Below are 10,128 nucleotides of genomic sequence, written 5' to 3'. Positions count from 1 at the left end.
TATGCTATACTAACATTTTTATTTTGTTATATTGTATTACTTACAAATTATATTCACTTATCTCAAAGTATTGATACATTCCAAAGGAGATAATGAACTTAGTTATTAAAGTAAATATTGATAATTTCCACTAATGCTCCTAACGTCGAAATTATTTTTCTTTAAACACATCACATAAAAATATGATTTCATTGATGACGAAATATTTTCATTTGGCACGAAATTATGTTTATTATACTATATCCATACAAATATTATCCAACTTTAAAACATTTTTTATATCGGCAATACTGCAAATCATGATATTTAGAACAATATTCGCATATGCTAAGTAAAATGTGATCTGCATTTAAATGTGATTACGCAATAATGTATCTTAACGTCATTGTGGTATCATCAACGCATGGATCTGTGCTGAAACACAGTTCACCTTATAATACGTGTTACTGATAGTGGTAGCAATAATAAATGCGGGTTACCGATAATGGGAGCAATAATATCGAATCGATGTTTATTAAAATCTTTAAATTGCATTTTTTAAATCTGCAATGATGACCTTGAAATTTCTTTAAAAATTCTTTAAAAAAATTTTCCTTAAAAATAGGAAGCTTTTATAAGTCTAAAAACAATGGAGATATTAGGGTATTTACCAACGCAAAGTATCTAAAAATAAAATGAATTCTGTCAAGGTTCCGTTTTGTGACTTAATTTTGTAAAACTTTACACTTGCGAGTTCGTCCACAGTCACTATAATTGACATCTTGATAGGCATGTGTTTACTTGTCTATCATTTGTAGAAAGTGGCGTCTCTACTGACCAGGGTAACATGCTCCGGAGGAAGCAGTAGTTTCCAGTTAATAGACGCGCCATGGTATGACTCGTACTACTTGCATTCACATACAAACACAACATATTGAACGGGACAGTCAGGTATAGGTGTATGTACTCGGTATTTTGTATTTATTTACCTGTACTTCCTATGTAATAGTCTCCAGACAGATATATAACATATATTTACAGTCAAGAAATGATCTGTTTAACGGATTACGTATTTACGTGTCACTTGGCTGCATATATTATTTACAAAATTGATTTTGTGTACTGTTATTACTTCATTTAAAAACTAGATTGAATATTTGTTTTAATCAAAATTCATTTTATGTTTGACTACATACGATTCATACTTTTGAGATGATTTTACAAATGAAAATAAGATAAACAATAAAAATAACGCAATTGTGTTAGAGGTCAATTTCAAGTTATTCACGGTTAAGGATCTTTGAACCACGGTCCATTGATAATGCGTATAAAATAAGTACAAACACGGACATTGGCAGTGTACATGACACAAAAATGGAAACCTTACTATTAATCATTAATAACTTAAAATTGAAGTATCTATCGTAATTTCGGTACTCTTGATTTTCGTCTTAGTTTTTGCTTGTCTAAATACCAGTCAAACCTAATCTTAATTTAACTTTAATTTAATCTGAACGAATGAAAAATATTTTTATATATATTTCAAAAATCAGAGTTGAGAGGTGATAGTATGCATAAGAAAAAGTTTCTTGTAATGATAATCTTGACAATATATTTTTTCATTGAAACTAGTGATGAAGTTCTTTTTTAAATAATTACTCTTTATACTAAAATATTCAAAAGTAGTTTAATATGTATCTCGGAAACTGTGAAGCTATAATAGCAGCTATAATACGTATTGTAATACTGTCGTACAAAAAAAACCGTTACATCTACATACAATTTGAAAAAAATGAAATTCATACAAGCTGTGGACTCGCAGTTACAAAAAGTACTACAATAGACGAAAGCGTTGAATCTTAAGAATGTGAAAATAAAATTAGAAGAAAATTCAATAACGTATAAACGACTAACAGAACAGAAACTATTATGTGGAGATAAAATAATATTTTTGCATAATTTCTTTATTTTTAAAGCAAAAGTCAACGTAAAAGTGTTCAAGAAATGAGCATCCAAAACAATTTTATCCATTTTTCTCGAGAACAGAACAAAATCATGTAAAAGAAATTTTCAAAATGGATATCCAGATATCCAATTGACAACATATCTAACGGTTATCTCTTATCGTACGTATGTACCTCTTATGTGTCATTACACAGGTACCGTAACGCACATCTGACACCCGATTAATTAATACGTTAAATGCCGTGGGGATCACCGGTGACTCCTAACCAAATCGAATTATTATAGTTCACTTGATTAAATGATGGTTACTTGAAAACATTTCTATATTACGAATAATGCTACCTAATACGATGACATTCAGCTAGATCATCGTGCAATAATAATAATGCAATTCAATCAAATGATTTAATATCATATCTTTTTCATTTTGTGTATTTTACGGTATGAAATCGTGCGGCATTCAACGTGTTAATTAATTTAGTAGTATCACTTTTAGCATTAATTACACTGGTCAACGCGATTTTTGTTACAGAAAATATAATGGGCAATATTAATAGTATTTTTTATGCTGTTAGTATTCATGTAACATAGTATTTCTTATTCAAAGTACCTCCACGAAAGACAATTTACAAACACTTATTACCGATAATTTCGAAATGCACAATTTTAAAAACATATGATATCAGTAACGGTAGAACTGATAATGCCATCTCTAAATTAGACGTAGCGTATAATACTTTAAAAAAAAAATGAAAGTTAAATAAATAAAAATGATTTCAATTGATGGAAAAAATTTAATGAAATTAAATTGTGAAAAATGTATTATTAATAATAAAGAATCTATAATTTCATTAAAAACTATATTAACATTGAAATCTTTATAAATAAAATTTAATAGAAAACTTCAAAGATTCCATTTGGTTTGTTCATCTTTTAAATCAAGCAAGACTTACATGGAAACTATGTTCGGATTTTTAATAGTTAAGAAAGTAATAACGTTTGTATATCAACTGGCGATATAGTATGTACAATTTTCATGCATTATGTTCTAGTTGAATCACGCATGCGCACACCATCAGATACCTTTATTATATAATGCGGGGAATTCATGACTCTTGTAGCTTACAAACATTTTACCATTTCTGTCGCGTGAATCGAAGCAAGAATGAAGCCGCGTGTATTGGTCACCAGTAGCGATGTACCATCGGAGGCCATAGATCTCCTTCGCACAAAGTAAGTGTGTTACATAGAATGAAATATAAAATTTTCACTACTTTTCATAAATAAAAACTATAAAAAGAAATACACTTATTAAATAAAGTAAGTTATTTAAATATTTTTGATATTTATAGTTACATTACTGTAAGCTTGTTTTGGACAATATTTAATTCAGATTTTAAATGGATTAAGAACATTATATTTTTAATCTCCTTAATCTACAGAATGACTTGCTATACTGATAAATATGTAATTGCATTTCGTATTTATTTAGATGCGATGTTACGATAATCCATAACATTATGAGTACACGCGAAGATGTGTTGCAGGCTCTTCCCGAACACGATGCAATTTTTATCGCAAGGCATCATAATGTAAACAGTGAATTTCTTGATATTGCAGGTATATATAAATCGAATTCTACACAACGTTTGAATGTAATTTTATTGATTATGTTTGTCTTTTAAATTCCACTCTAGTCTTTCGACATAATTGACGGTAGATAGGTAGATATATTTTCAAAATTTATATTTTCAAGGAAGTAAATTCGAATGACTATGTTTGAAAGAAATTAATAACAGCGGTCAACATGATTTTTGTCTCAAAAGGTGTAATGAGAGATTTTAATTGTATTTCTTATACTGATTGATTCTCCTCTATTAAATGCAGTTGCAACTAACCGATTTATCCATGTACATACATAACTGTATGATCTTGTTTTACGTAAATGTTATTGTTATCCAGATATTTATATTCTTTTATTATTTATATATTTAATAACGAAACTCTAAAATAAAATATTTTATTTTTTTTTCAAAGTTGATTTTTTCAAAAAGTGAAGGGGACGAAAAAAATGGATTGCATGTTTAAATTCAGCATAAAAACTATTATTAAGATGTCTCATCAAACCTTTTAAAACAAAAGAGATAAAATAAATTTTATAGAACTCTGTAATTTTACAGAAGCTTTTATAGTTATTAATTGATTATTTAATAAGTTATTTATTTATTAATTTCTGAATTTACATAAAAATTTTTGCAAATTTTTTAATTAAAATTTTAATAATAAATAGGGCCAACATTGAAAATCGTTTCTACAATGTCGGCTGGTTACGATCATTTGGATGTTCCCGAAATCAAACGAAGAGGAATTAAAGTTGGTTACACTCCTATGGTTTTAACTGCTTCAGTTGCCGAAATTGCAATTCTTTTAACTCTGTCCGCTGCAAAACGAAGTCATGAAGGACGTTTAAAACTTCAACAGTAATTAAGAAATTAATTTTTTTTATATTGATTTTCAATTGTATTCGCATATAAGTGACTTCTTAAACTTATATAAGCAGTTATTAATAACTATGAAGGAAGTATTGAAAATAATTTTCAAAAAACAATTCGTTATACCTTAAATATCGCTACGAAACCTTTAAAAAAACATTTAGAATTTTATTTTTTAACTAATTTATAACTGTATCTTAAATTATTCATTACAAACAATAGTATGATTATTATAAGAGTTCATATCATTACTTCAGTTACTAGAAATCAATTCTTTTCCTTTATTTTTTTCATAGTCTTTATATTTCTCCTAAAACGTATACAATATGCAATAGTTTAAATTGTAGTATTACAAAAGGTATAATCATATATTATAAAATATAATTATTGTAAAACACTTAGAGGCGAAGTAGAATCGAATCTTCGGTGGTTACTTGGTCAAGATGTGCGAGGATCAACGGTTGGAGTCGTTGGGTTTGGTAATATTGGACAGGCAATTGTAAAACGATTGAAAGGATTTGAAGTAGACCGTTTTATTTATACGGATCATTCTCGCAAGAAAGAAGGTATTTATCAGGTTGTAAATAATGTTTATTCGTACTTTTTTGAAACTATTATTTCATTTAGGTAATGAACTTGGAGCTCATTTTGTGTCGCTCGAAGAATTACTTCAACAAAGTGACTTCGTTATTGTTGCTGTTCCATTGAATAACGAAACAAGAGGAATGTTTAATGATAATACTTTTGGCAAAATGAAGAAGACAGCCGTATTTGTAAACATTGGACGTGGACAAGTCGTGAACACAGATGCACTAGTTAGAGCGCTACGTAATAATACAATTTTTGCAGCTGGACTTGATGTTACAGACCCTGAACCACTATCTCCTGATCATGAACTTCTTAAACTTCCTAATGCTGGTTCGTATTACTTTTTGTATTAAATCATATAAAAACATTTAATACAATGAATATCAAAAATCAAGATAAACAATGAATGTATATTTCTTTTTTTTAACAATATTATATCGAAGGAAATAAGTTACAATTTTTTTATCCTTCCGTACATATTTATTAGGTATTAATAGAAATGTATAGCAAAACAGTACATATATATATATATAAATGTATATGTAAATATATATTGCAGTGATTACACCTCATCTGGGCAGTGCTACTGTGAAGACTCGACGTGATATGTCAATTATTGCAGCGCAAAATATTCTCAATGGGTTAGAGGGTAAGCCATTAGTGTACGAACTGTAATTCATATTCCTTGAATTGTTTAAAGTACAAGATTATATTACACAAGTTAATTCTACAATTTCATTTTCAATAACATAATGACATTGATGTGTTTTAATATCACTTTATATATATATGTATATATATATATATTCCACAGTATATACAATGTAAAACTTGAATAATTTTTTCTTAAATATATATATATATATATATATTTATATATATGTATATATGTATAAATTAAGATATATATATTTAATTTCACATTGCAAATATCAAAATGCCACATTGACACTGTATAATACAAACTATTTTGCATCTACCATAAAATTTTATAATATCTATCCCTTTGACCACATTTATATTATTATACGCCAAATTTGAGATAAAATCCTCCTTTCAAACAAATATAGCAGCTAGTGTATAATAAAAATGCTTAAAAAGGATTTACAAATATGAAATGAGGAAATTCGAATATGTTGTAATTGCGGAAAAGAATATACGATAACATTGCTTCCATTACAAGTGCTTACCAAATTTAACAGTAAACTTTTGGTATTTATCACCCATAATGTGCAACAGGTAACCATCAACATTTTTCTTCCACTACATTTTTTAAATTGCTCAAAATTGGATCAATTTTATTCTCCAAAGATAAAATATGACCTGTATTACAGTTATGACTACCAATAAAACTAATAACTAATGGTAATTTGTTCATTTGAACCACCTGTAAATTAAACAATACATGAATGTTCATAATGTTTTACCAAAATTCATATAGTAAAAATCATACATAATGTATGTAGCGAACATAAGATAACATTAAAAATAATGTAAATTATATACAATTAATGATACATAAACATTTCATGTAACTATTAAATATTAAGATTTTCAAATATGAGTATTTACATGTATTAATATATTTGAGAACTTAATATTTCTATAATACTTCCTAATATACCTCTATATTAAAATAAAATGATACAATCGTATAAGAAATTTTGTAAACTTTATTACCTGGTAGCTACTGTACATGCATATAATAGTTTTATTTTTCCCAAGTCCCAATTTACTTCCTTGATCAGTTGCTATTGCAAATGTTGACAAGAAACTTGCTCTCATAGCCAATTCTGGCGCTTTTTTATCAGCTACTGATACAACGGGTACTCCATCTCTATCTGTTATCAATATACTATGAAGTCCCTCAATGCTATTTAGAAGGTCATAAAGAAACTTTTTTAATTCCTGAAATAATAATACAGAAATAAATTAACTGTTATAACATTGGTAATGCTACATACTATATTTCTGCATATTTTATTTTGTAAGGAATATAACTTTGTCTGTATAAAAACAATTACTACTATCTTGAAACTTGTTTAACTTATTTGTAGATAACCTTAAAGTATATACGATACGAAATACATTGGAAATTTAGTGAATATAATTTCATAACTTACCGCTGTCATATTTTAATATTTCCGGTACAAAATATTAATTTAACAACTTATAAATGTATAAGTGTTTCATAGATTTTAAACGTCAAAAATATCAAGTATGACTTCTGAGTTAAGAATTTTGACAGATTATCATGTAGCTCGACTGTAGTGCGCACGTCTCGTACTAAGCTACCTTTAAAGCCAATATATGTTCCGAATCAATAGTTTAGAAAAAGAATATTGTATTAATATAAAACAAATGATATGTAACTTAAAATTTATTTTGACGCTTGTAATCTTTATCATACAATGTTCATTAATTTAATTTATTTTAGGAGAGAAACAAAATAGTGCGTTAATCATTGTTTTAAAAGTATTTATTTAATATAACACTGAGAGACAATATTTTTATCAGAAAAATTTTCTTAATGTAATAAAATATCATCAAGAGATATTAGATATGCATAAATTATAGTTTATTCTTTTAAATACAAAGTTATCAAAAATGTAATTGTCACTCTCACAAAAACGACCTAAATTTCCTGTATCGCTGTATTTTTAAAAACGATAAACAGTATTAATTAACACTTAGTATATCATAATTTATTGTTAATAAGAAGAAGTGTAGTTATGCAATTGTACAGTTATGTTTCTTTTGTATCTAAGCTGGAATGAACTATAGGATCTTTTAAATTATTTTCATACACAAACATTTTTGGTGTATCTTGAACGAAATAAACTTTGGAATTTTGTGCTAATCCTTCATATTTTTTCAATTCTAGGTACTCTGGTGTAAAGAGACGTTTATTTGCTTCTGCTTGCATTTTCAGTTTATAGTATTCAGCGTCAGAAAGACTCTTTTGTTGTGACAAATGTATTGCATTTTCGATTTCAACTATTTTTTGAAGAGATTCTTTTTCCATAATGTTCTGATTGTATTGAATTTTTGAAACTATTGCCTGTTTTTCAGCTTCAATAATAGCTTTCTTCCGGTCAGTTTCTGCATCTTTTTCTACTACTTTCTGATGTTGTGTAGCTATCAATAATTTTGTTTTCTCACCCTCCCTGAAATAATATGTACATAATATAATTTTCATTAACATTTTAATTAATGTTTGTTATTATTAATTCATGTCTGTACTCACATTAACTCATAATTTTTTCTAATAGTTTCTGGTATTTTAGGTTTTGTAACCCGAACAGCATGAATACTTAAACCAGGTGCTAAATCATTTAAATCTTTCTGTAGAGCAGTTTTTAAATTTTCATCTATTTGATCAAACAAGTCTATGTATACTTCGTGCAAAGTATGTACAGAACAAAATTGATTCAATTCATGATGTATTTTGTTAAATATTAATGTTTGGTCATAGTCTGCCGTAAAATTCCTTACGATGTTATAAACTGTACAATTAAAAAATTAACTGATATGTAAAATATGTTGTTTTCCTTCATGATTGTAAATTAGTCCCAATAATTTTTGATATATAATTTATAATATTATTACCACTGTTTGCATCTAATATATTTACAACTTCTATGCGGTCAAAATATATCATCACACCACCGCTGGTACCGCAAGGTACATTTTTTACTTCATCTGTTTGTAATGTAACTTGAACTGATCGATATTTTGTTAAGAAAGGAATCATCATATGAAATCCAGGATTACTTACTTGAGGCAATAATGCACCTCCCTGTGTAATATATTCAGTGCATATATATCATTAGACACTGCATCATATCATTTTACATTTAATCATAAATACTTACCCTAAAATATACACCAACATGACCTTCATCTATACGATGTAATGAACAGTTAAAAACTACTGCCAGACAGACGAAGAAGCATAGACCAATAATACTTTGATCAACCATATTATTTATGTGCTAAAATGAATAAAAATATTATGTGAATCAAATATAAAAACTTATGAATTATAATTATAAAAAAATAAAATTCATAACTGAATTTCTTAGAAATTACAATTATAATAAGAGATGAATGTGAAAAAAAATCAGATTAAAAACTTATTACAGCTATTATAAAGTTGTTTTAATATGTGGAAAATAATAATAATGATAATGATGATAAAAAGTTAAATATAGCAATAATTTTGTATTCCTGTGCACTACTCAAAAAAATATACTTTTGTTATTGTTTACTATATCATTTAATTTATGTTATTACATTTCATATATATATATATATATATATATAATTAACTGATATATACATATTTTAGAAAAAGAATATTTAGTGCAATTTCTTTTGTCACTATGTATACCGCAAAAATTGCATCATTCCAACATTTTTGTCCAGCATTAGTTTATGCTACAGAGGTTATGTTACAAAAGAATTATAAAGCAATTAAATATTACCTGTTATCACGCAACAAGAATATTATAGTTAATCAGTAATAAATTTGCAATTCTTTATCCTCAGAAAATATAATTTTTGTAATCTCATATTTTCAAAATATTCTGCTTATATTTTGATTTGCGACAGATGTGGTTTAAGTAAGCAAGTATTATAGCGGTTTTTGCTGATAATTGATTTTTACTTCAAAGTCATAGATAAGTAATGAACATAAAATAATTGTTAAAAATTATTAATATTTTTTAAACATGTATAACATATTATTTTTCTTAATATTGCATTACTTATTAAAATAATCATTTATGTATTGAAATCGGTTGAATACTAATATCTTTGAATTTTTTACAAAAATGTTTTTCTTGATATATCATATTCCTCGTTGTAAATGATTATGTTCCCATTTTTCAAAAGAAAAGAACTTAAAAGTAAACATTCTTACTTAAATTAAAAATACAAAATATTTAAATTAAATTAATAGCACTCAGAGAGAAATCAAGACAAATAATCTAATTTTATTTTTTGAATACACAATTTTGATTACAAAATATTTTTTATTTATAGACATTAAATGGCAGTAGACATTTAAAAATAGTAGAAAGCAAACTTTAAATCTTTACAG

The 10,128-nt window shown here is 26.6% G+C and overlaps 3 protein-coding genes across 7 annotated transcripts; 1 reads left to right on the top strand and 2 right to left on the bottom strand.

Annotated features, from left to right (window-relative positions):
• The first annotated feature begins 854 nt into the window (after positions 1 to 854).
• LOC116430913 (glyoxylate reductase/hydroxypyruvate reductase) lies at positions 855 to 6,025 on the top strand. 2 transcript variants are annotated; one of them, XM_031985620.2, is made up of 7 exons: positions 855 to 938; positions 2,997 to 3,177; positions 3,437 to 3,564; positions 4,235 to 4,424; positions 4,839 to 5,002; positions 5,064 to 5,354; positions 5,584 to 6,025. In XM_031985620.2, exons 2-7 carry the CDS (start codon positions 3,110 to 3,112, stop codon positions 5,697 to 5,699), a joined length of 957 nt encoding a protein of 318 aa, XP_031841480.1. In that variant the 5' UTR covers positions 855 to 938; positions 2,997 to 3,109; the 3' UTR covers positions 5,700 to 6,025. The 2 variants fall into 2 exon arrangements, with proteins under 2 accessions (XP_031841480.1, XP_076223774.1); XM_076367659.1 differs by lacking the exon at positions 855 to 938 and having other exon boundaries at positions 3,132 to 3,264.
• Positions 5,876 to 7,296, bottom strand: Lamtor3 (Late endosomal/lysosomal adaptor, MAPK and MTOR activator 3). Its single transcript, XM_031985622.2, has 3 exons — positions 7,148 to 7,296; positions 6,705 to 6,932; positions 5,876 to 6,411 (listed from the first exon to the last, which is right to left on the bottom strand). Exons 1-3 carry the CDS (start codon positions 7,154 to 7,156, stop codon positions 6,271 to 6,273), a joined length of 378 nt encoding a protein of 125 aa, XP_031841482.1. The 5' UTR covers positions 7,157 to 7,296; the 3' UTR covers positions 5,876 to 6,270.
• LOC116430912 (erlin-1) lies at positions 7,147 to 9,781 on the bottom strand. Of its 4 annotated transcripts, none has more exons than XM_031985616.2 (5): positions 9,512 to 9,781; positions 8,900 to 9,019; positions 8,634 to 8,823; positions 8,272 to 8,530; positions 7,147 to 8,191 (listed from the first exon to the last, which is right to left on the bottom strand). In XM_031985616.2, the coding sequence occupies exons 2-5, from the start codon at positions 9,005 to 9,007 to the stop codon at positions 7,771 to 7,773; spliced, it is 978 nt and encodes a 325-aa protein (XP_031841476.1). In that variant the 5' UTR covers positions 9,008 to 9,019; positions 9,512 to 9,781; the 3' UTR covers positions 7,147 to 7,770. The 4 variants fall into 4 exon arrangements, with proteins under 4 accessions (XP_031841476.1, XP_031841479.1, XP_031841477.1 ...); XM_031985619.2 differs by lacking the exon at positions 9,512 to 9,781 and adding an exon at positions 9,418 to 9,487; XM_031985617.2 differs by lacking the exon at positions 9,512 to 9,781 and adding an exon at positions 9,367 to 9,478.
• Between the last annotated feature and the right edge of the window lie 347 nt (positions 9,782 to 10,128).

This window comes from Nomia melanderi, chromosome 5, assembly GCF_051020985.1.
Source record: "Nomia melanderi isolate GNS246 chromosome 5, iyNomMela1, whole genome shotgun sequence".
In the NCBI taxonomy this organism is placed as follows: Eukaryota; Metazoa; Arthropoda; class Insecta; order Hymenoptera; family Halictidae; genus Nomia; species Nomia melanderi.
Note: the sequence above shows the minus strand (reverse complement) of the source record. Positions and strands in the feature narration are given on the sequence as shown.

Excerpts from the sequence above, each read along its gene's own strand:
- LOC116430912 (XM_031985616.2), bottom strand. The coding sequence starts at position 9,007 with ATGGTTGATCAAAGTATTATTGGTCTATGCTTCTTCGTCTGTCTGGCA. Across the intron at positions 8,531-8,633 it reads TATATTAGATGCAAACAGTG|TTTATAACATCGTAAGGAAT; the intron begins GTAATAATATTA and ends TTAATTGTACAG. Across the intron at positions 8,192-8,271 it reads AGAAAAAATTATGAGTTAAT|GGAGGGTGAGAAAACAAAAT; the intron begins GTGAGTACAGAC and ends ATATTATTTCAG.
- LOC116430913 (XM_031985620.2), top strand. The coding sequence starts at position 3,110 with ATGAAGCCGCGTGTATTGGTCACCAGTAGCGATGTACCATCGGAGGCC. Across the intron at positions 3,565-4,234 it reads TGAATTTCTTGATATTGCAG|GGCCAACATTGAAAATCGTT; the intron begins GTATATATAAAT and ends AATAATAAATAG. Across the intron at positions 4,425-4,838 it reads GGACGTTTAAAACTTCAACA|AGGCGAAGTAGAATCGAATC; the intron begins GTAATTAAGAAA and ends TAAAACACTTAG.
- Lamtor3 (XM_031985622.2), bottom strand. Across the intron at positions 6,412-6,704 it reads GCATGTACAGTAGCTACCAG|GTGGTTCAAATGAACAAATT; the intron begins GTAATAAAGTTT and ends TTTAATTTACAG.